The sequence below is a fragment of the Ranitomeya variabilis genome, chromosome 2, assembly GCF_051348905.1.
Source record: "Ranitomeya variabilis isolate aRanVar5 chromosome 2, aRanVar5.hap1, whole genome shotgun sequence".
NCBI lineage: Eukaryota > Metazoa > Chordata > Amphibia > Anura > Dendrobatidae > Ranitomeya > Ranitomeya variabilis.
Window position 1 is genome coordinate 27,597,140 of NC_135233.1, and position 24,906 is coordinate 27,622,045.

Genomic DNA, 24,906 nt, shown 5'->3' on the forward strand with positions numbered 1-24,906 from the left:
ATACATATTTGGTATCGCCACGTTCATAATCAACCGATCTATCAAGATATACAAAGAATTAATCTGTTCCGTAAACGGAGCAAAGAGAGGGAAAAAAAAGCAAGAATTTTAGGTCGCCGCAACATTGCATTAAAGCAATTTGTAACAAGAAAAGGAAACCGCCTCACCCTCCCGAAGAAGCTCGTGATCCACGAAAAAAGGAAGGGGATGATCCAGCGTCAAGTCCATAAGGAAACACATTAAAAATATGAAATCTTTATTTTAAAAAAGTTTGAAAGTGTGAGTGATAAGAAAAGAGAAGACCAAGTGCAAGCGGGAAAATACAACCTCCCGAAATTAGAGGTAGAGGGGGACGATGGCAAGAAGGAATCTAGATGAACCAGACGCATTCTATAAGCAAGGCATTGTTAAACTTGGTTACCAAGGTTTTTCAGCTTTCACTTGGTCTCCTCTCTTTTATCAAACTTATTGAAATAAAGTTTTCAGATTTTATAACATGTTGCTGTATTATGGACTTGAAGCTGGAGCAACCGAATCTCTTTTTTCGTATTAAAATGCGATAACGGGCGATCAAAAGATCGTATCCACACCAAAATGGTATCAATAAAAGCGTCAGCTTGTCATGCAAAAAAAAAAAAAAAACCGTCACCCAACCGCAGCCCCAGAACATGGAGACGCAACGGGTCTTATGATGGCAGGTCAGTTTTAGCATTTAGTGAACATGGTAAAAAAAAAACAGACAAAAAAAAAGTGAATTGTATATATTTTTTTTTTTCCAATGTCACCACACTTTCAATTTCTCTCATGGTCAAACCTCTGATTTATATGGCGGGAGGATCCATCGCTCCCCTGTGACACCCAGAGGATGTGATTTTTGTAGATAAATACACAGATTTAGGGAAAAGCCGTCATGTCACTTACTTCATAGATTATTCTCTGGACGAGGTCAAACTCTCCTTCCAGTGAGGAGTCGAGGAGCAGAGCCAGGGGGTTAAACCTCACCCTCATGCCGTGATTGATCCTCTCCGAGCCGTTCTTCCTCAGGTTTGTCCTTTTACCCTATACACAAGAAAGGTGACATATAAGCCCTACTGCACTGCCCATTATCACCCGTTACCTATGCCCAACCTAAAAAAACGGGTATTCCTGACTGCCCCATACGACATATTGGTCTACACATTGCACCTATGTCAGCAGCGGGGTCAACGTGACTATGCCCTTGTTTGAAATACCCCTTTAATAAAAGTAGGGGAGTATGACCACAGGTTCTGACTACACAAATGTGTTTGTAGTCTGTAACCATGGAGACACAGATCAGCATAGAAGCTATAAAAACAGAAGTTGAGCCACCAGCTAGAGCCCGGGAGGCATCTCCTGCACCACTTCAGATTAGTCGGCCTGATGTGACGCCATTGTTGTCACACAATGTATGCATCGCGTCTTAGCAGGCGTACTGATCAGAAGATGGCCCAGGATGCCGGTCTGGTGATCTCGGACTACTGACGGGCCACTGGACTCTAATTTGCACACATCCAATACTTACTGGAGGGAGGGAGAACTGCCCGGTGATCTCCGGGGGGCTTAGGCTACTGCTATCCTCCGCCACGATGTCCTGTTCTCCGGCGGTGGGATAGGGAGGTGGAGGATAAGGCGGGTATTCTTCTACGTAGACTTCAGGGGGCGGTGGCAGCTCTGGACTCAGCTCTATTTCCACAGGAGGAGGTGGGATAGCCTCAAAGGGAATGCCCTCGGGTATACTGTCAGGACCCAGCTCTGGTGACGGCAGATCAATGTCCTCAGGGAACATCATCACATCCTCCTCGAGAGGAGCGACGTCCATGACGTGTAGAGTGGAAGAGGTGTCCGAGGAGACCTCAGTGTCTATGTCAGCCGATACCTGGGTCGCTTCTGCAGAACTCTCCGAGATGGAGGTGACAGTAGTCTGTTTAGGGGCAGAGATGGTCTCCATGGCGGCCAGAGTCGTCCTCTGGTACAGGAGCTTCTGAATATTTGGGCCGTTTGGTCCCTCGGGTTCGGTGATGGAGCTCCGTTTCTTCAGAGGCCGGGGGGCATTGTAGAGCTTCTTCCGGAGGGCCTCCAGGTCGGCATCACTCTGGTTGCGGTACGGGTTGGATAAGAATGGAAGGAGTTTGGTCGGACTCAGCGGGCGTGGGATCCTTTCATTTTCCTGGGTCTCGTTACCAGACGCGGGGACCTCCGTCTCGGGCTCCGGACTGCCCGATTTACCATCTACCTGGGTGCCGTCTGTGGACAGGCTGCCGTTCTGCTGGTTCTGAGCGGTTCCTCCACCGATCACTGGTTTACCATACACTGAATAAAAGATAATGTGCCATTAGATTCAACAGGTCCACCGGGACGCTGACCGCCGGAGATACAGCTGGGTGCGACTGAGCTCTGCTGCTTCCCAAACATCCATTTCTATAGGAGTTATGGAAGCAGCAGAGCTCAGTGTCTCCTTTTTTTTTTTACAAATATTTTATATTTCACCAGTAAAATAATAAAAGAGTTGGACAAGTTTGGCATCGCCGATATCATACTGACCTGGATAATCATTATTTCAGGTCAGTTATACCACACAATATACACCGTGAAAACAATTCCCAAAAAACAATGTCAGAATAGAAAGGGGAAGAGGGTTGGAATTTTTCTCCTGTTTCCACATACACCATGTGGTAAAATAAAGGTCATTCAGAAGTATGACTCGTCCTGCAAAAACCCAAGACCTCATACATCTATGTGGGCGGAAAAAGAAAGGAAAAAAGCAAAAACGGAAATTTTCCATGTCGGCAAAGGGTTATAAAAAGCAAAGACTGAGCCATGGAAATACACCCTGAGCTGGACAGGTGCTCAGCCTCTGGGTTGGAGCCATTCATTAAAAGCAAGCAGAGATCTTGAAACATTAGTGTTCGTAGTTACAGGCAGCATATGACTGGACGTACCGCTGGGGTAGTGCGGCCGGGTCTGCGCTCGGTTCAGCGCTCCGTGCACGCTGTAGTTTTTCCCCGGCTTCTGATGCTGGGTGTACATGGAATAGATGGAGCTGGCGGCCACCGTCTGAGGCTTGCGGAACGGCGGCGGTGGCGGCTCCTTTACTGGTTGTGGTGTGAACGGACGTACTGCCAGTGCAGGTGGAGTCTCAGTCTTGGCTGGAGGAGGGGTCTCCTCCCTAGGAGGCGCGGGGACCCTCTGCGGAGCTGCTCCCTTTTGCTTGCCGGCTGCAGGGGTCTTACTTGGGACAACGTCAGTCTTTGCTTCGGTGGCGGGCAGCGATGGAGCGGCTTGGCCATAATAAGGCAGGTTTACTTGCTTGGGTTTGGAAGGGACTGGCGGTGGCACCTTGGTCACGTTTTTATTAGTCTGTGGGATACAAACATTTTGGTTATTTAGAGCGATATAATTATATAAAACAAGAATTTATAATGGCGGCCTTCACCCATCGCTCCCGTTCACAGATTGTGTTCAGTGTGGCAACGCTGCTACAATACTGCACACAACCTTCAGACAGGAGTGGCGCTGTTTTCTTAAAGAGACTGGCGGGCGCAACATGCTCTGGACAATAACAGTTTATCCAATCTTGTATCCACAGAAAATGATACTGTACCGCTAGGATATGACATTGTTTACAGATCAGTTGGGTGGGGTCACAAGTGGCACCCCTATAAGTCTTTAGCATGGAGGGGGTGCAGTTATACCCCAATCATCTCTGCACGGTGGCCACCCATTCACCCGCCATGTATGAATAAGTCGGAATTACCGAGGCTTGATAGGAGGCTAGAGCTGACAATCCGTAGGAAGGATAGGAAGCCCCACATTTGGGACCCCTCAAAATTCAAAGCTTGGGGATCCTGCGACCCTCTCACGTGACTGCAGAAGTGGTCACACGTGTCCTCCTGCTCCAATCACTGAGCGGGAGCGGTGGTCACTACGGCATTCGCATCTCTTTTCTTGGGCTCAGCGGTCGGAGACCCCACTGAGCGAACATTTATAACATATAATTGTACGGGGGTATGTTATTGGTGGTATCCTCCATTAATTAAGTTTTCTGGATAATTATGGACGTGGTACAGAAAACCCACCTGGGCGTCTCGCAGGAGGTCTTCGCTGCTCTGATTCTTCCTCAATGTCCCAAAATTGTGCGGTGTCGGCAGCAGCTGGACGGAGTCGAACATTGAGTTGGGTCTGGTCTTCTTGTCTTTATCCCTCACGGACGGGTCAATGTCTGGAGCTGGAAAGTGCAGGGATCAGAGAGAGGTGATCAGACGGCGGGAATCTGGGCGCAGACGCTCACCATCCTGACTATGGTCGCCAGCCGTTATATAGTTAATAGTGGGTGCAAATATCCCCAAACCTATGACTTTTAGCCTCTGTCCCACTTAGATCTACGGTCGGCGTAATACGTAGGAAGCGATCGGTGAAGGCTACATGCTGTACCCGTGTCCAGACACCGACATTCGGACCCCTGCACTGGATGGACCCCAATATGAGTGGCGTACAGGCTGTAATGCTTTGCTCTGGGGACTCACCTGGCGTGGTGGTATTCGGGGCGCCCTTCGCCGGTCCCTGGCCGTGGCCATTTACAGCGCTCCATTCGGTGCCAGGCTGCAGCTGAGGTTTGATGTTGTGAGTTCCCGTCCCTGGCAAAAACAAGGAGACAAGAACATCAGCACAAAGCGCACGTCAGCTGTCAGGGGGCCTCGAGACCAACACTGGATCCATTGTGCATCTGGATGGATGTGATCTATAGACACAGGGTGGGCACGGCAGAGCGGGCATTATTAAAGGGACACGGTCATGCTATCGTAGCTGCATTGCAAGACGGGCTCAGGATAGCGTCACTTTATCACGGTATATTTGCAGCAGGGTGAATAATTACCGGATGGTGCTTTGCCCTGGGACGCAGTCTTCATGTTGGGCAAGGTCTGGGACTTCAGTGGCACGTCAGGCACTTGTGTGGTTGCGGGGCCCTCGGTGTATGGAGGCTTCACCAGCAGGTCGGGCCTGGAAGGCAGACGTGGCATGGTGGCGGACTGGATGTAAGGGCCGACCGCCGCCACTCTGCTGGAACCGCCCGCTACCTGCTGAGGTACATTCCCGTCAGATGAAATCTAAATTGAAGAGAGGTGGCAAGGTATTCAACCCAAAAAAAACAAAAAAACACAGCAATAAAGCAGCAGATGGCAGCATGCATGATGGGCGAGGGACGGCAAAGCAGGCAAATACCCGGCCAATATAGCCGATCAGAAGAGGATTGCACATCTACGCTGCACTCAGAGTGGGGAGAACACCAGCACCCGGGGCACAGAGGATTGGCAGACGGCCAGCGGTAATGCTATACATTTGGTCGGACCTTCTGGTCGCCCCCCCCCATCCCTCTCAGCCCGGCTTCAGCACACAGAAATCATTGCATAATGAAAGATTATGCAAGTTTATAATAGTGATGATCTGGGAAAACAACATCTGATTTCAAGATCTCTGCTTGCAGTCAGTGAAAAAGAACATCTGCGGGTTTGTTGCAATTGTATATTGCCTAAATCATAAGCTGCACACATCCTGGACTGCAGGCGGGTAACTTCTGATAATGTAAACCACGTATTCACTGGACTAGTAACCGTTAGATCGGTGTAGGTCCGACTGCTCGAACCCCCTCCGATTTCCTGAAAAGGGGTCTTATGCAATGTGGCCATTCGGCTGCTTCTCTTCTGAGGCATCTGGTTGCACGTGCGACCTGCTGCTCCATTCTGGCCGAGTGCAGCGCGGTGCTTGGCCTTCTTCAAAAGCCCTTAACACACAGACTGAAGTCAGCCAAATCCCTCTCACCGATATCAGGGGGCTCGGACGACCGTCTAAGGTGTATAGGGGGCCTCAAAGTCTTGTGGACGAAATAGAATGGGGAGGAGATCTATACCGGAAAACGTAGCGGGTCCTAGCATTGAGATCCACAAGGATCACTTTTCCACTGGACAGATAATAAACTCGTCTACATCAATTAACTGAAAGCAAGCGGAGATCTTGAAAATCGTGAAAACTGAAGCCCAATGTCTAGAAACTAAAGGGATTATGAGCGGTAATATGGCCCCGTCCAGAGCGAAAGTGAGCGGTGATGAAGAGGAAACCACCGCATCGGAAGGGAGCGGCTCTGGAGGGCACCGGATACCCCCTTAGAGCTTAATAAACCCCTTTAAAAACAAACATGAAGGACAAAATATGAGCACGGGTCTATGGAGCAGCCCCACACACATGACTCCGCTGATGGAGTTGCCTTTAGTGCATGCGATGCCATCCACAGCAGGGCTTTCTACGCCCGTTCATGAAAACAAAAACCCATTGCTGCCAAAGAATTGGCGGGTGGCAAGGTGGAGCCAGCACAAGCACACGAGCCGACATGTGAGCCCGCCGCGGTATATCAGGACGGCTGTAAATAGCCGAATACATTATCCCCAGGGCCACACGCCCCACATCCGCGCTGATTTATAGACGAGCGCGGCTTATGTTATTAACCAGGGCTTATGTAAATGAAGGCATGGGAACCCGTCAGGATCTATTCTCGGGAGGTTATTATTAGGAGGCAGTGCTACAGGTTTAGTGTCCCTTTAATTACTGAGCGGGAGTTCATTAGGGAGGCAGCGCAGGGCGGGGGGTCACCACGAGGCGCTCTCACGGTGCGGCACTTACTGGTACGTTCTCCTTCTGCTGCAGAGCCACTTTCTTCTTCCAGAGCCGGTCCCGCAGCTCGGTCACACGCTTGTCCATGGCGGCCACCTCCGAGTTGCGCTTGTTCAGGCTCTCCCGCTGCTGCTGCAGTTTGGCATTCTGCTCCTGATTCAGCTTGTTCCTCAACTGAATGGAGTCACACAACGGCAAACACTTAAGACGGAGGAGCTCCAAAAAAGACGGGCGAAGCGAAGCCCTGCATGCTAATTGTCCAGGCCGAGCGCAGCGCCGCTTCATTTCCTGAAAAACCCTGAATCTACCTAGACGGGGGATATTGTGGGAATCGCCAAACCACAGAGGGACGGGCACCCGGCAATTACAGGGCTAAGAATAACGGCCGCCATCTCCCAGACATCCTGGACAGTTTCTGGGGGGCGAAATGGTGTCTGATCTCATCACGGTGGGAGATGGGGGTCCCAATAAAAACCGTATATTCAGGAGGCATTACATCAATAGCCCAGCCATATAGTGCAGACACGTGCCGGACCCACACGCAGAGAACCAACCACCCCGCTATTCCCCCGAGATGTCCTGATCTTTTTAGGAGCATTTATCCCATTTTCCTAGTCACTTCATTCCTTACTTTTCTCTGCTGTCGTTCAATAGGAAACTTCCTAGTTATGTGACTATGCGTGACTTGTTATAGCCATCAGGGCGGCAGAATAGCCACACGTCCCTTTAACACGGCGTGTCTTAATAATTTAAAGTGGCATTTTAAATTTTGGGCACCTCTGGTCAAAATTACTGTTATTGAGAACAACTAAGCAAGCTGAAGATGAAACGATCTCTAAAACGACTCCTTTGTATGCAGTCATTTTTTACATTGTAAAAATTACAAAGGCGAAAATGTGCAGATGCAAAAGTTTGGGCACCCTTGGAGATTTGTGAGCTCAGATAATTATAACCAAGGTTTCAGACATTAATTAGCCTGTTAGGAAAGGCCAGGTGATGGCAATTTCTCAGCTTTATCAAAAAACTCAGCCTTCTCTAACCTTGTGCCAAAAAACAGCAGCCATGGGTTCTTCTAAGCAGCTGCCCAGCACTGAGAATGGAAATGGTGGCGGCCAAAAAGCAGGAGAAGGCTAGAAGATCACAAAGAGTTTTCAAGTAGCTCTTTCCTCAGTTTAAAATGTAATTAAGAAATGGTAGTTACCAGGAACAGTGGAGGTCAAGATAGGGTCTGGAAGACCAAGCAAAATTTCAGTGAGAGCTGCTCGTAGGATTGCAAGAGAGGCAAATCTGAACCCCCATTTGAATGCAAAAGATCTTCAGAAAAAACTTAGCAGAATCTGGAGTTGTGGTACGTTGTTCTACTGTTCAGACACCGGCACAAATATGGCCTTCATGGAAGAGTCATCAGAAGAAAACCTCTCCTGCATCCTCACCATAAAACTCAACATCAGTAGTATGCAAAATAACATCTAAACAAGCCTGATGCATTTTGGAAACAAGTCCTGTGGACTGATGAGGTTAAAATAGAAATCTCTGGCCATAATGATCAAAGGTATGTGTGGAGAAAAAGGGCACAGAATTTCAGGAAAAGAACATCTCAGCAACAATTAAGAATGGAGGTGCATCAATCATACTTTGGGGCTGTATTGCAGCCAATGGCACGGGGAACATTTCACGGGTAGAGGGAAGAATGGATTCAATAAAATTTCAACACATTTTTGATGCAAACATAACACCATCTGTAAAAAAGCTGAAGGTGAGAAGAGGAAGAAGATGGCTTCTACATATAATAATACTAAACACATCAGAATCCACAATAGACGACCACAAAACGCACAAACTGAAGGTTTTACAATGGCCCTCACAGTCCCCTGATCTGAACATCATTGAAAATCTGTGGCTAGACCTCAAAATAGCAAAGGATGCAAGATGCCCCAGGAATCTCACAGAACTGGAGGAATTCTCCAAGGAAGAATGGAGGAAAATCCCTCCAAGAAGAACTAAAAGACTCTTGTCTGGCTACAAAAAGGGTTCACAAGCTGTGATACTTGCAAAAAAGGATATTACTAGGTACTGACCATGCAGGGTGAACAATCTGTTGCATTGGACCATTTTCTTTTATGTAATTTTTAAAAAGGTAAAAGATAATACATATGTTTTTTAAATGTGTCATCTGTAACTTTACCACTTTTAGAGATCATTTCACCTTCAACTTGATTAACTGTTCATAATAACAGTGATTTTGACCAGGGGTGCCCAAACTTTTACATACCACTGTACATGAGGACACCATAGAAGGGCTGGTACTGAACTCAGAGACAGCAGTTATCAAGAATTTAATTCAATATTTTCATTAAAAAAAAAAAATTGTTGTTTACCAGCTGTTAGAGCACAAAGGGAAACCTGAGTCCTGATTTTGACACTCACTCAGTGAAAGCCTGCGAGTCCTGCACCTGCCACCCACTCAGTCAAAGCCTGCGAGTCCTGCTGCTCCTGCCACCCACTCAGTGTAAGCCTGCGAGTCCTGCACCTGCCACCCACTCAGTGTAAGCCTGCGAGTCCTGCTCCTGACACCCACTCAGTGTAAGCCTGCGAGTCCTGCTCCTGACACCCACTCAGTGTAAGCCTGCGAGTCCTGCTCCTGACACCCACTCAGTGTAAGCCTGCGAGTCCTGCTCCTGACACCCACTCAGTGTAAGCCTGCGAGTCCTGCTCCTGACACCCACTCAGTGTAAGCCTGCGAGTCCTGCTCCTGACACCCACTCAGTGTAAGCCTGCGAGTCCTGCTCCTGACACCCACTCAGTGTAAGCCTGCGAGTCCTGCTCCTGGCACCCAGTGAAAGGCTATGAGTCCTGCTCCTGCCAACCACTCAGTGAAAGCCTGCGAGTCCTGCTCCTGACACCCACTCAAGTGAAAGCCTGCGAGTCCTGCTCCTGACACCCACTCAGTGAAAGCCTGCGAGTCCTGCTCCTGACACCCACTCAAGTGAAAGCCTGCGAGTCCTGCTCCTGACACCCACTCAGTGAAAGCCTGCGAGTCCTGCTCCTGACACCCACTCAAGTGAAAGCCTGCGAGTCCTGCTCCTGACACCCACTCAAGTGAAAGCCTGCGAGTCCTGCTCCTGCCATTCAGAGAAGCCTGCGAGTCCTGCTCCTCTCTCTCAGCCACAGAGAAGCTTGTGAGTCCTGCTCCTGCCACCCATAGAAACCATGCAAGTCCTGCTCCTCTACTGAATTGCTTTCCACCCCCCCACCATCACAAAGTTGACAACTTGTACAAGCCATGGATGACAGCCCATTACTTTGGGCTAGAAGCGTTGGTGAAGCAGCAGCTCCGTTCCATGAGACATTAGCGCCATCCCCATCACTTACCTGAAGCTCTTTGTAGAGACGATCAAGCTCGGCCACGGCGGACTGGTTGTCGTGATAACCCTCAATCCGTCCATTCTTCAGCATTTCCAGCTGGCGGCTCATTTCTTCTACTCTGGACACGGCCACCATGAGCTCTTTCTGCTTCTGCTGGAACATGTTATTCATTTGTTCAATTTCCTCCACTGCAAGAACATGGGAAACAAAACAAAACAAAACAAAAAAAAAAGATTAAGAACAGGTGAAAAAATTTTTTACACAAAATATACTAAAGATGGAAAAAGAAGCAACAAACAATGAATCCATATAAGTGCTCACCTAGTCTGCCATTGCTGAGCCTCTTCTGCTCCACATGACCCTTTAACGCCCGCACTTTCTTCAGCTTCGCCTCCTGGTTTTCCGCAATCTCCCGAAGACGTTTCAGCTTTTCCTGCTCACTGGCCTGCTGCTGCTGACGCTGGTCCTGCTGCTTCAGGTACTTCAAACGCTGCTCCTACAGTTATCACACAGAGCACCTTATTAGCAAAATCCCCGTCATACTGAGCAGTACAAGCACTACATTACTAATCCTGTATTACACCCCAGAGCTGCGCTCACTATTCTGCTGGTGCAGTCACTGTGTACATACATTACTGATCCTGAGTTACCTCCTGTATTATACTCCAGAGCTGCGCTCACTATTCTGCTGGTGCAGTCACTGTGTACATACATTACTGATCCTGAGTTACCTCCTGTATTATACTCCAGAGCTGCACTCACTATTCTGCTGGTGCAGTCACTGTGTACATACATTACATTACTGATACTCAGTTACATCCTGTGTTATACCCCAGAGCTGCACTCACTATTCTGCTGGTGCAGTCACTGTGTACATACATTACATTACTGATCCTGAGTTACATCCTGTATTATACCCCAGAGCAGCACTCACTATTCTGCTGGTGCAGTCACTGTGTACATACATTACATTACTGATCCTGAGTTACATCCTGTATTATACTGCAGAGCTGCACTCACTATTCTGCTGGTGCAGTCACTGTGTACATACATTACATTACTGATCCTGAGTTACATCCTGTATTATACTCCAGAGCTGCACTCACTATTCTGCTGGTGCAGTCACTGTGTACATACATTACATTACTGATCCTGAGTTACATCCTGTATTATACTCCAGAGCTGCACTCACTATTCTGCTGGTGCAGTCACTGTGTACATACATTACATTACTGATCCTGAGTTACCTCCTGTATTATACTCCAGAGCTGCACTCACTTTTCTGCTGGTGCAGTCACGTACCTTTGTGGCCAGCATTAGCTGCTGGGCCTCGATCTGCTGCTGTTGTCTCGCTGCCATCTCCTGCAGTTCGGCCAGAGTCATGTCCATTCTGGGGCCGTTCACCTATTTAAAGGCAATGGAATCACAGTCACTGCAGCGCTCTTCCTATCTGCAGACCTCCGATTACCAGCTTATTGTATCCCCTACTCACTGTGTAGCACTACATACAGGGGGAACAGAGGACTGGTGACATATTACACTTACCCCATTTTCAATCCTTCGGTCAGATGGAACCTTCACCCCATTTCTCTTCATATTGGGATCAGGGGCTCTCTGCAGATTTCCTAAAAAGATTAAAGCCAGGAAATGTTATCCAAGTACATAGATAAGACCCCCAAAATGTATTAAACTTATAGCACTGCGCAAAATCAAAGCGCGGCACACAACGAAATGTAGGGGGCAGTACTGAGCACTCGCAGGTGACTATTGGGTGGCAATATTTAAAAGGAAAGTTCAACTTTGGCAACTTTGCGCTGCAGCTTACTGAAAAGCCATTTTCTCTATCCCGGTATATGGGGCGAGATCTTCTGGATGTCTTAACAGTTTGGGGCTTTGCAGTCTCTGTCTCCCCCTCTTAGCATCCGTCTCACAGAAAGACCCCCAAAAACCTGCAGTTGCATCTCCTTCCTACCCCCCTCCCATATACTGTATATTGTAGACTGATCATTAGTGAAGAGGGAGAGAATACAGACAGAAGAAGGGAACTCCAGGCGGCTGGAAGAGAAGGACGTGAAGTGTTCTGCACCGATTTATGCAAAATTGGAAAAAAAGAAGAAAAAATGAAAAACATGGGAGTCGCAAAATGAAAAAAAAAAACGCACTCGCAATAAGAAAAAAGCGGGATGGCAAAATCCAACAACACACTGGCAAAAACAAAGCGTACGCGCAAAATAAAATAAGCGGTATTCCAAAATCAAAACAAAAAGACGGATTGTGAGAGTAAAGCAGAAAAGAGCGAGCAAACACGTGCAAACAGAAAAAGGGAGCAAGTGCAAAAACTGCAAAAAAAAAAAAGGGGGGGGGGGGGAAAGGGGGGAAAAAAGGGAGAGAGAGATCAAGAAAAAAAAAAGTAATCTTCAGGATCACTCACCAGATTCTCTAGATGAGGGGCGCTCGTGGCGCAGGTAGAATCGGACCTCGTTCCTCTGCATGCCGTACTTTTGCAGAACATCCAGCATGCGCTCGTTGTCGGCCATGGGGCGTTCTGGAACACAAAGTTATTGGCACGTTCAAAGGAAGAACTTCTACACGAGCTGCACCAGTCCTTCCTGTCTTGTAGGGGGCAGGGGATACACTTCACACCAAACACCGCATACACACAATAATGGTGGCAAAGGGCATTTCCCTCTCTGCATTTCTAAGCGTCTTTCTCCACCTCATACAACATGTCATGAGCTTTAGGATACAGCTTCTACAAGCAAAACAAAAAAACAAGAAAAAAAATGAAAAATTTGAAATATTTTTAGAAAAAAAATATATAGTTAAAAGCTACAGAAGTGCTGCGATATTGAGGAATTCCAAGAAGTCAGCCGGGCCCCTGACCTAGCAGCCGTGCTACCTGCGAGTCCTCCCCGTGTGACTGCAGATAAGTGCAGACTTCTAGGTCTTACAGGTTCAGGAATAACTGGGTGACCTTCCCACTGGGCTCCTGATGGCACTGCCCAGCATTTATTTATAGGCTGATAGCTGCACATTATGTATGTCATCATAGATCGCACAGATCCTTACTGATCAGCTGGGGATGTCAGAATTACACTAGATGCTGCTCCACCAGCACAGCCCGCACATTCTTCCCATGAATAGAGACTTACGGGCACGGAGCAATGTGCTTTATCCTGCCAAAAGCTAAACCTGCCAACACAAAGCCCCTTTCTTCTCCGCTGGATCCACAGAACAGGACGCGCAGTATTTCCCCGTTATCATCTGCACATAACTCCCCTCCCGACCGGGGTGTATACAAAGTGTTCAATCATACAGCACCGAAAATAGCTGGGAAGCAGTCAGGGGCCAATGTCACATGCCGACACATCCCCGGCCTCACTCCACGGACTAGTGTGGCTAATGCATGCTTTTCTGGTGTCCTGGGGGACTAGTGGGGTTAATGCACACTTTCCTGGCGTCCTGGGGTACTAGTGGGGTTAATGCACACTTTCATGGTGGTGTAGTATACTGGAGGGATTAATCAGAATCCTAGACAGACAGATAAGCGGACCTAGTAGGACAGAATACCAGTTTGTCTTGTTTTCTAGTTTACTGGATTAGATCCTGGTGGTCTAAGGTAGCTGAAATGTAGTTTCAGAATCACTGGTGGTCTAGTCTAGTGGTGGGGTTCACTGCCCCGTTCCCTGGTGGTCTAGTGTAGAGGAAGGGTTCACTGCCAGGTTCCCTGGTGGTCTAGTGGTGGGGTTCACTGCCAGGTTCCCTGGTGGTCTAGTGGTGGGGTTCACTGCCAGGTTCCCTGGTGGTCTAGTGGTGGGGTTCACTGCCAGGTTCCCTGGTGGTCTAGTGGTGGGGTTCACTGCCAGGTTCCCTGGTGGTCTAGTGGTGGGGTTCACTGCCAGGTTCCCTGGTGGTCTAGTGGTGGGGTTCACTGCCAGGTTCCCTGGTGGTCTAGTGGTGGGGTTCACTGCCAGGTTCCCTGGTGGTCTAGTGGTGGGGTTCACTGCCAGGTTCCCTGGTGGTCTAGTGGTGGGGTTCACTGCCAGGTTCCCTGGTGGTCTAGTGGTGGGGTTCACTGCCAGGTTCCCTGGTGGTCTAGTGGTGGGGTTCACTGCCAGGTGCCCTGGTGGTCTAGTGGTGGGGTTCACTGCCAGGTAACCGGGTGGTCTAGTGGTGGGGTTCACTGCCAGGTTCCCTGGTGGTCTAGTGGTGGGGTTCACTGCCAGGTTCCCTGGTGGTCTAGTGGTGGGGTTCACTGCCAGGTTCCCTGGTGGTCTAGTGGTGGGGTTCACTGCCAGGTTCCCTGGTGGTCTAGTGGTGGGGTTCACTGCCAGGTTCCCTGGTGGTCTAGTGGTGGGGTTCACTGCCAGGTTCCCTGGTGGTCTAGTGGTGGGGTTCACTGCCAGGTTCCCTGGTGGTCTAGTGGTGGGGTTCACTGCCAGGTTCCCTGGTGGTCTAGTGTAGAGGTGGGGTTCACTGCCAGGTTCCCTGGTGGTCTAGTGTAGAGGTGGGGTTCACTGCCAGGTTCCCTGGTGGTCTAGTGTAGAGGTGGGGTTCACTGCCAGGTTCCCTGGTGGTCTAGTGTAGAGGTGGGGTTCACTGCCAGGTTCCCTGGTGGTCTAGTGGTGGGGTTCACTGCCAGGTTCCCTGGTGGTCTAGTGGTGGGGTTCACTGCCTGGTTCCCTGGTGGTCTAGTGGTGGGGTTCACTGCCAGGTTCCCTGGTGGTCTAGTGGTGGGGTTCACTGCCAGGTTCCCTGGTGGTCTAGTGGTGGGGTTCACTGCCAGGTTCCCTGGTGGTCTAGTGGTGGGGTTCACTGCCAGGTTCCCTGGTGGTCTAGTGGTGGGGTTCACTGCCAGGTTCCCTGGTGGTCTAGTGGTGGGGTTCACTGCCAGGTTCCCGGGTGGTCTAGTGGTGGGGTTCACTGCCAGGTTCCCGGGTGGTCTAGTGGTGGGGTTCACTGCCAGGTTCCCGGGTGGTCTAGTGGTGGGGTTCACTGCCAGGTTCCCGGGTGGTCTAGTGGTGGGGTTCACTGCCAGGTTCCCGGGTGGTCTAGTGGTGGGGTTCACTGCCAGGTTCCCGGGTGGTCTAGTGGTGGGGTTCACTGCCAGGTTCCCGGGTGGTCTAGTGGTGGGGTTCACTGCCAGGTTCCCGGGTGGTCTAGTGGTGGGGTTCACTGCCAGGTTCCCGGGTGGTCTAGTGGTGGGGTTCACTGCCAGGTTCCCGGGTGGTCTAGTGGTGGGGTTCACTGCCAGGTTCCCGGGTGGTCTAGTGGTGGGGTTCACTGCCAGGTTCCCGGGTGGTCTAGTGGTGGGGTTCACTGCCAGGTTCCCGGGTGGTCTAGTGGTGGGGTTCACTGCCAGGTTCCCGGGTGATCTAGTGGTGGGGTTCACTGCCAGGTTCCCGGGTGGTCTAGTGGTGGGGTTCACTGCCAGGTTCCCGGGTGGTCTAGTGGTGGGGTTCACTGCCAGGTTCCCTGGTGGTCTAGTGGTGGGGTTCACTGCCAGGTTCCCTGGTGGTCTAGTGTAGAGGAAGGGTTCACTGCTAGCTTTCCTGGTAGTCTAGGTAATGCAGGAGTTATTACCAGTTCTGACGTTGTAGGATAAATGGAGGGTAATGTCAGAATCCCTGGTGGCCTAGGACGATAATATAAAGGATTTGAAACCTATTGCCCTGTGGTTTTACTCATCCTCTTGGGTCCCTGCTAGGTCTCCTGACTAAAAGCTGAATGTCGTGTGATCAGAGATCAATGTAGAGCAGGGGTAGAGAGAATGGTGTGATCCGACTGGGCAGAGCCATTCACTCGCGCTCAGCCTGATCATTAAGGACAGTTGGTAATCTACACACCACCAGTGAAGTCTATGGCCGCAGCTCTCGGGACAGATCTAGCATTTCCATGCCCGATATAACCTGTAGCGTCCGCGGATGCTCCGTTCTCAGTCCAGTCGTACATACCTGTGCCCCGCCACACTTCAGACAGGTGGCAGTCCGACTCTCCGGGCTCCTTGCACAATTCTACCACGTCTCGACAGGTGGTTTCGGGGGTGACAGGCACCTCGCTAAAATGCTGCTCATTGTTACTCAGGTAGACCGTGAGAAACATCTGGAAGAAAACCAAAAAGAAAACAAATCAGGTAAGTGACAGCGAAGAGCCACGAGCATACCGCAGAGACGGAGCGCAACACGAGACGGAGCACAATACTGCCATACTGGTTTATAAGACGTCTCCCCGTCCCGGAGCTACAGGTGACCGGGGACCACATGGGCCCCAATGTCTCCCCCGCAGCCCCTGCTGCCATCTCCAATCTGCAGAGGACCAAGGAGCTAGAAATCTAACAATTTACTTTTCTCTGCGGCTCGTCCTCCATGTAAACAGCTGATAAACACACAGCTCCCCGGCCGTATGGAAATGTCCGCCATCAGTGCAGCGCGCTAAGCAAACAGATACCGTCAGCACAGAAGTGATCCACCAGAGGAAGCGGGACGGCACCCGGATGTGCGGCAGGATCTGGACACTTTTTGCTTTTGCTCTGTGTTTGGCACAGGAGGTGGGAAATGTTCCAGTGTAAACAGCAACTGTAACCAATGGACACCGTACAAGTGATGAAGGGTCCCTATGGCCAAAAAATTAGTGGCCACACGGAGGGCAGAGGCCAGCGGGCGCCACACAGATGGGCAGAGGCCGGCGGGCGCCACACAGAGGGCAGAGGCCGGCGGGCGCCACACAGATGGGCAGAGGCCGGCGGGCGCCACACAGATGGGCAGAGGCCGGCGGGCGCCACACAGATGGGCAGAGGCCGGCGGGCGCCACACAGAGGGCAGAGGCCGGCAGGCGCCACACAGAGGGCAGAGGGATTCAGCTTGTTGCCCAGGTCATGTATCTATATACCAAGGCAGAGGGGCTTGTGCCACCACCTGTGGCAACTAAGGACAGGTTTACATCTATTTCGCAGCTACCACGGTGATCCTTGGCGACATGCCAGCTGACAACCTCAACTTAAAAGGGATTTTCAAAGATTAATATTGATGACCTAATATCAGATCGCTGGGGTCTGACTCTGGATATAGTCTCTGATCAATTGGCTAAAGAGGGTGCGGCGCAGCAGAAGTGGCCCCAAATATTGTGCAGCGTCTCCTTCCATACACAGATGAGCGAGGGTCGGAGCGTAGCGGCATTACATGTGGCCGCACCACAGCGAGCCCAGATGAGGTGCACGTTGTTGTAGGGCGGCTGTACACACAGTAACACGCGGTGTGACACAAAGTAACACATTGTATCTTCCTATAGGCAATGATGTAACCAGTATACATGAGTCACCAGCGGGCACCTCCTCCTGATAACTGGTTCTTCCTGTCCTGTGTATCGCTGCCCTATGTGGCTAGGAAAAATCCTCATCCGGAAGATAGCACAAATATAGAATGCTATACGCATGGGAAAAACGGGCTACACGGGGCCCAAATATGACCACCGCCGGCAGAGCCAGGAAATCCTGTATCCGGCTGCTTGGCTCTCCCCCACAGAGTCCTTACCAGCCGCCCACACCATCCAGCCCCCAAAGTTAGAGATTCTCCTATTTTCAAGGACAGGGACTTTAAAAACCTTGAAAAACCCTCTTCCAATTCTGACCATTTTGAAGACAAAAAAAAAATGGGGGCCCGGATATGAAGATGGGCAATACTGGCAGCAGCACACTGCTTTGTCAGTTGTCGAGGATTGATAGAAGTAAATCCAGACTAAGAGCGGCTGGCTACCATGGCCTGAAAAATATTGGGGTGTTCAAATGATGCCCCTCAGCCACCAATAAAACAAAAAAGTATTCCTGTGCCAAAATATGTCCTCTTTTTATGATGAGCGGGGGTCTAATATCTGAGACCCCCAACGATCCTATGAATGAAGTGGGTGCACCGCTGGTGAAGTTCTCCCTGCACAGCACCTCCGCTGGCCGCACAAGGAACAGCAGCTGGCTCCATTCACTTATCTAAAGCAGCGCCCCTTCATTCCCAGGGATCGGACCCCCACCGATCATACCACAAAGGAGGTTTCCAATGTGTCTTTAATCACTATACAATGAAGGACCTGCAACATGTTGGGTTCACAACCATCTCACAGGAGTGTGAGCCACCATTGTATTTTTTTTTTTTTAATCAGCAGATCATAGATTATATGTGCAAGTTGTAGATTCCTCCACTACACCATGTGGGAGGGAATACTGAGACAAAGCCGACCATTAATAAGGTCATCATATTAAGGGTATGTGCATATGCTGCAGATTTTGCTGCGGAACCACAGCATTTCCGCAGCTGCGGGTCCGCAGCGGTTTCCCATGAGTTTACAGTACAATGTAAACCTATGGGAAATGAAATCTGCAGTGCACATGCTGCAGAAAAAAAACACGCGGAAACGCAGCGGTTTATATTCCGCAGCGTGTCAATTCTTTGTGCGGATTCCGCTGCAGGTTTACACCTGCTCCAATAGAAATCTGCAGGTGAAAACCCACAGCGGAAACCGCGATAGAAACCGTGATAAATCCGCAGTAAAAACCGCAGCGGTTTTGCACTGCGGATTTATCAAATCCGCTGCGGAAAATTCCGCAATGGAATCCGCAGCGTGTGCACAAGCCCTTAATGGCGCAGGAAGCATTAGGAGAAGGCGGCAGGTTCTCTGCAGATAGTACAGGCAGTCCTGGGCGGAGGGGGACAGGTCACAGCAGCACCGTGTGCTGTGCACATATTACAGCCTTATCTACGTGTCAGACATTCCAGGAATAGCTCTGTGCAGGAGGAGAGAGGTACAGCACAAGACTAAAGCACCACAGCCCCCATCATCAGCAGAGAGGAGATTCAGGCCTGATGGAGTCCGGGCAGGAAACCACAAGCTCCTCAATAATGGAAATCTATGGGGCACTGGTGTGAGTAGGTCCTGGCATACATTCCTGGGCGGCTCTAAACTCCAGTTTGGGGGTCTTTATCAACCGTATATATTGTGCCTCTGCCCTTACTGTATACATGCCCAGACAGCTCCCTATTTCAGCTTCCTCTCCCCTCTCACAGCCTGCACAGACCCTGCAGCTGCAGCCCCCTCCTCCCAGCCTTCCTACTATTGCATTACTACGGACAGATAACTTCTCGCTACTGAAATATTTTCTGAACAAAGATCCTGCAGAAAGAGCAACGAAAAGGGAACAACCACCACTTTCCATTTCGCTTTACAGGCTCTTTCTTTCCCTCCATATTTAATCTTGATGTGTTCTGTGGTCATAAATCAGCTAAGAGGAGCTCAGAAAGAGACAGATAAGGGAGTTACTAACTCTCCATCAGACCAGCACAACCAGCTGACTGATGGATTATCAGTTAAAAGGAATCTGTCACCAACTTACTGCCATGTAATCTGAGAGCAGCACGATGTAGTGGCAGAGACCCTGATTCCAACTGTCACTCTCATACAAATCAGTTTTCCCTGCTTCAGATCTAGCAGAGCTCAGAGTACAAAACCCTGTATACTCCGCCCACAGCACTGATTGGCAGCATATTGCTTACACTCAGAAAGCAACCAATCAGTGGTGAGGGAGGGGTTATATACAGCAGTTGACTAGGAAGCACAAGACATCTAGTCATCTAGTAATAATCTTCTAATAAAACAATTTCAGTTCAACAACACCTTGGACCACTGACAACAGTCCGGTTCTTTTTCTCCTTGGCCCAGGTAAGACGCTTCTGGCGGTGTCTATTGGTCATTAGTGGCTGACACAAGGAATGTGACACTTGTAGCCCATGTCCTGGAGACGTCTGTGTGTGGTGAAGCAATGACTCCAGCAGCAGTCAACTCCTTGTGAATCTCCCCCCAATTATTGAATGGCCTATTCTTAACAATGCTTTCCAGGCTGTGGTTATCCCGGTTGCTTGTGCACCTTTTTCTACCACACTTTTTCCTTCCACTCCACTTTTCATTAATATTTTTCGATACAGCACTCTGAACAGCCGGCTTCTTTAGCAATGACCTTTTGTGGCTTCCCCTCCTTGTGGACATCTGTCAGTCAGCAGTCTTCCCCATGATTGTGGAACTACTGAAACAGGCTAAGGCTATGTGCTGCGGATCTGCAGCAGCTTTCCATGCGTTTACAGTACAATGTAAACTTATGGAAAACGCAATCCGCAGTGCCCATGTTGCGGAAAAAAACGCGTGGAAACGCTGCAGGTTACATTCCGCAGCATGTCAATTCTTTGTTCGTATTCCGCAGCGGTTTACACCTGCTCCATAATAGGAATCCGCAGGTGTAAAAAAGCAGGTGGAATCCGCACAAAATCCGCAGGTAAAATGCAGTGCCTTATACCTGCGGATTTCTCAAATCCGCTGCAGAAAAATCCGCAGAGCTCAAAACTACGTGTGCACATACCCTTAGGAGCCTTTGCAGGTGTTTTTTGTTATTCTAATTTACTGAGATAATGACTTTTGGGTTTTCATTGGCTGTAAGCCATAATCATCAACATTAACAGAAATAAACACTTGAAATAGATCACTTGATCTGTAATGACTCTATATAATATATGAGTTTCACTTTTTGTATTGTAGAACTGAAATTAACTTTTTTGATGATATTCTAATTTAGTAAGAAGCATGTGTATATTTAGCACTACAGGTTTGGTAAGGGGAGAAGATGCGGAGAGGAACTGACAATCCAACAGGACGGACTAGAATTTCTTTGCTCCTGGTAAATAAGAAGTACTACACGTCTCCGGTGACAGCGGCTGCCGGGGCCTGGAGATCAGGAATGTATGTGGATCATGTTAATTCTGCACGCACCGGGTCCAGTGCCTGGCTCATACTAGCGCTGGCTCGGCTCAGCTAGGTGGAGTGCAGGAAGACAGGCTATAAAACTGGGTCAATTGTTTGCAGTGCCATTAGAAATGACGGGTTTTTCCTTTTAATTGTACTTAAGGAAAAACCCATTGTGTGCGCCAGAACGTGTTTACCAAGAAAAACAATGGCACTTGGAAAAAAAAAAAAAAAAACAAGAAAGTAACTGCAGCTGGAGAAACGACATTAAGTGGGTTCTAACAGTGACCGCAAATCTCAGCTGTGAAAAGCAACCAACTTCCAGTCCCGAAATGTAAAAACAACGCTTCCATTCACTTACAGGTAGCAGAGATCTGGCAAGGAGAGGAAACAAGCTGCAGAACAAGGCTGGATGACAACCAAGATGGCGGCAACTCCAGCTATATCCCTCAGCGACCCCGATTGTGATACTTCGTAGCTCATTACCGACCCCCATAGAAGCTGAAATTGCCTTTTATTTGAGATCACACATGACTGATGCCCCCATATAAAGAAGGGTATTGTTTGTCCTAGGAAACGCTTTTTATTCCCTCCCCCCATGAATCAAAGGGATGAATCAGCCTCCTGCAAGATCAATTATAGGTCAGCACAAAGAAAACTGAAGAGCAGCGCAGAGTTCACAGGAGGAAAAGCCATAAAACATGGAGAAGATCCAACAACTCCACAGGTGGGGGCGTCTTCTACAGCTCCGTATATACCCCACAGTCCATGAAGGGTAAGACCCCACAGTCCATGAAGGGTAAGACCCCACAGTCCATGAAGGGTAAGACCCCACAGTCCATGAAGGGTAAGACCCCACAGTCCATGAAGGGTAAGACCCCACAGAAGGGCAGAGCCAAGAAAATCCTTCCTCCATCACCCTACCCCACCCCTGATGCCACCATAACCTCGGATGTACAGAGCAGATACATCCCTGTACAGTCACTTATTCGCACCAAGTTTCAACTTTCTAATAGACTTGTTCTTTGTCCCGGGTTTTTCTTTTTACCCCCCCATATTATTGGGGGACTAAATGTTTAGTTTTCAAAAAATGTTAATTTTGCATCAAATTCATTATGTTGTTTTTTTTTCTCTCCCCACACTATATTTGTTTCGGTTCTCGCCATTATTCACATTTGCTCCACAATTTGGGCTTTTAGTATCCAGATGATTGAGGTCGATTCACCATTTCGACAGAATAAATAAAAACGCAGTTGATGAATCAGGGCCTTTGTTTTGCCGGATCTTGGTGCCGCTTGCTGTCAGTAAATGTGATCGATAACGTTGACATCCAGGTGGTAAGAACCAGCACAGACCGGATACTTCCCGATAGCTTGTTACAGCTGTATCCATAATGGTAACAGTTTGGAATCCAGATTGATACATTGTAACAAGTTATCAGATAAGTGAAGCATCAGGGCTTTAGGGTTCAGCTGCGGCGCTTTCACCTGGTGCCACCACTCTATCATATGGATGGAGCCCAAAGTAAATATAATGGGGGCCCACAGGATCAAAGCCCCTGTTTTGCATCATGAACCGACCACAACCCATAGGATGGGGAATAACTTAATGAATGCTGGGGGTCCGACCACTGAGGCCCCCACAATCCCAAAACCTGGGGCAGGAGCGAAGGTTGATCAGGAGGACTTGAGCTCCATTCATTGACATGGGGTCATTCAGCTGAGAGCAGAGCTCGGGCGGTCCCATTAGAAGTGAATGGAGCAGCAGCGCACATGATCAACTTGTGTTCCCTTCAGTTCTCAGGATCACTGGCAGCCCCCCCATCAGTACTTCAAACTTGAGAATATCCCTTTAAGTCAATGACATTTAAGGGGCCAGTACTAGATAAGAATTGACACCTGTAACCATGCCATAGAAATGAACAATGCGAGGACCAGCATAAAAGCCCCCATACATATTACAAAAATGTCATCCGAATATGTATGGGGGCCGCAGTTTCTGTTGGGGGAGAAAAGGGTCAGAGTCTGCATTAACACTAAACACTTTTGTAATTCTTTTGACAAGTCTCTGTCAGAGGAGTCCGACCGATCCCCCCCCCACCAGCAGCTTTCTCCTCCGACCGATCCCCCCCCACCAGCAGCTTTCTCCTCCGACCGATCCCCCCCCCACCAGCAGCTTTCTCCTCCGACCGATCCCCCCCCCACCAGCAGCTTTCTCCTCCGACCGATCCCCCCCCCACCAGCAGCTTTCTCCTCCGACCGATCCCCCCCCCACCAGCAGCTTTCTCCTCCGACCGATCCCCCCCCCACCAGCAGCTTTCTCCTCCGACCGATCCCCCCCCCCACCAGCAGCTTTCTCCTCCGACCGATCCCCCCCACCAGCAGCTTTCTCCTCCGACCGATCCCCCCCACCAGCAGCTCTCTCCTCCGACCGATCCCCCCCACCAGCAGCTTTCTCCTCCGACCGATCCCCCCCCACCAGCAGCTTTCTCCTCCGACCGATCCCCCCCCACCAGCAGCTTTCTCCTCCGACCGATCCCCCCCCCACCAGCAGCTTTCTCCTCCGACCGATCCCCCCCCCACCAGCAGCTTTCTCCTCCGACCGATCCCCCCCCACCAGCAGCTTTCTCCTCCGACCGATCCCCCCCACCAGCAGCTTTCTCCTCCGACCGATCCCCCCACCAGCAGCTTTCTCCTCCGACCGATCCCCCCACCAGCAGCTTTCTCCTCCGACCGATCCCCCCACCAGCAGCTTTCTCCTCCGACCGATCCCCCCACCAGCAGCTTTCTCCTCCGACCGATCCCCCCACCAGCAGCTTTCTTCTCCGACCGATCCCCCCACCAGCAGCTTTCTCCTCCGACCGATCCCCCCCACCAGCAGCTTTCTCCTCCGACCGATCCCCCCCACCAGCAGCTTTCTCCTCCGACCGATCCCCCCCCACCAGCAGCTTTCTCCTCCGACCGATCCCCCCCACCAGCAGCTTTCTCCTCCGACCGATCCCCCCCCACCAGCAGCTTTCTCCTCCGACCGATCCCCCCCACCAGCAGCTTTCTCCTCCGACCGATCCCCCCCACCAGCAGCTCTCCTCCTCCGACCGATCCCCCCCACCAGCAGCTTTCTCCTCCAACCGATCCCCCCCACCAGCAGCTTTCTCCTCCAACCGATCCCCCCCCCACCAGCAGCTTTCTCCTCCGACCAATCCCCCCCACCAGCAGCTTTCTCCTCCGACCGATCCCCCCCACCAGCAGCTTTCTCCTCCGACCGATCCCCCCCCCCCCACCAGCAGCTTTCTCTTCCGACCGATCCCCCCCCCACCAGCAGCTTTCTCCTCCGACCGATCCCCCCCACCAGCAGCATTTTCTGCTCTCCCCTTTGAAAACACAAACAGCTCAGCTAAGAGGCCAGGTATGGATGGGAGAGGTGGCGTGATGTGTCCCCATCCCCGCCTCTATATCCTGGACTCCTCCTCAGGCCTCTGGTTTATGTCAGGTTTATAACCCATCCTGCCTTTATCTGCCCGGACATGGAGGTGGCCCCTGACCTGCTCTGCACCAGCCCTGGAGGTCACAGGTAGTCACTGTCCCATTACTTGTTGTGTACACAGAAATCCCAAAGTGTCAGGACCCATCTCCTACTATAGATAAGAGGGGCTCGTATTATGTACACAGCTCTACTGCACAAACACTCACAGCACAAAGTGGCCAGCCATAATCTAGAGGAGCCCTGCACAAAGTCACTTATCTGCCATCTAAAGTCACAAGATTATCTCATGCAACTGGATACAAACTATACAGGACACTCACCACCGGGCCGACACCAACGGAGGAGGCAACGAAGCCTAGGACACTTCTAGTCCATGAGCCAAGAACCAAATTTGACGATATCGGTACCAAGCGGAGTGACTAATTCTCTTTGGTATTTTTAGGTAGATGCATGTCTGTAGTTTATTTTTTGATATGATAGCCCTTACATATACGTAGCTTATTAACCCCTTCAGCCCTAGGCCTATTTGTACCCAAGTGCCTAAGCCAATCTGACCTGTGCCACTTCATGGGCTAATAACTTTGGAACGCTTTCACCTAT

General features: G+C 50.1%; 1 protein-coding gene across 3 annotated transcripts in view; it reads right to left on the minus strand.

Annotated features, from left to right (window-relative positions):
* The window catches only part of TP53BP2 (tumor protein p53 binding protein 2), a 39,675-nt gene that overhangs the window by 5,340 nt on the left and 9,429 nt on the right, over window positions 1-24,906 (minus strand). For 2 of the 3 annotated variants that reach the window (XM_077282171.1, XM_077282170.1), the window contains exons 3-15: window positions 16,005-16,152; window positions 12,482-12,595; window positions 11,596-11,675; window positions 11,353-11,454; window positions 10,372-10,546; window positions 10,057-10,238; window positions 6,694-6,858; window positions 4,895-5,126; window positions 4,545-4,655; window positions 4,098-4,246; window positions 2,961-3,378; window positions 1,544-2,331; window positions 922-1,059 (exon numbers count right to left, since the gene is read on the minus strand). In XM_077282171.1, coding sequence (XP_077138286.1) covers window positions 922-1,059; window positions 1,544-2,331; window positions 2,961-3,378; window positions 4,098-4,246; window positions 4,545-4,655; window positions 4,895-5,126; window positions 6,694-6,858; window positions 10,057-10,238; window positions 10,372-10,546; window positions 11,353-11,454; window positions 11,596-11,675; window positions 12,482-12,595; window positions 16,005-16,152 — 2,802 coding nt within the window. The remainder of the gene's footprint in view (window positions 1-921; window positions 1,060-1,543; window positions 2,332-2,960; window positions 3,379-4,097; window positions 4,247-4,544; window positions 4,656-4,894; window positions 5,127-6,693; window positions 6,859-10,056; window positions 10,239-10,371; window positions 10,547-11,352; window positions 11,455-11,595; window positions 11,676-12,481; window positions 12,596-16,004; window positions 16,153-24,906) is intronic. The other variant, XM_077282173.1, reaches the window with a different exon arrangement.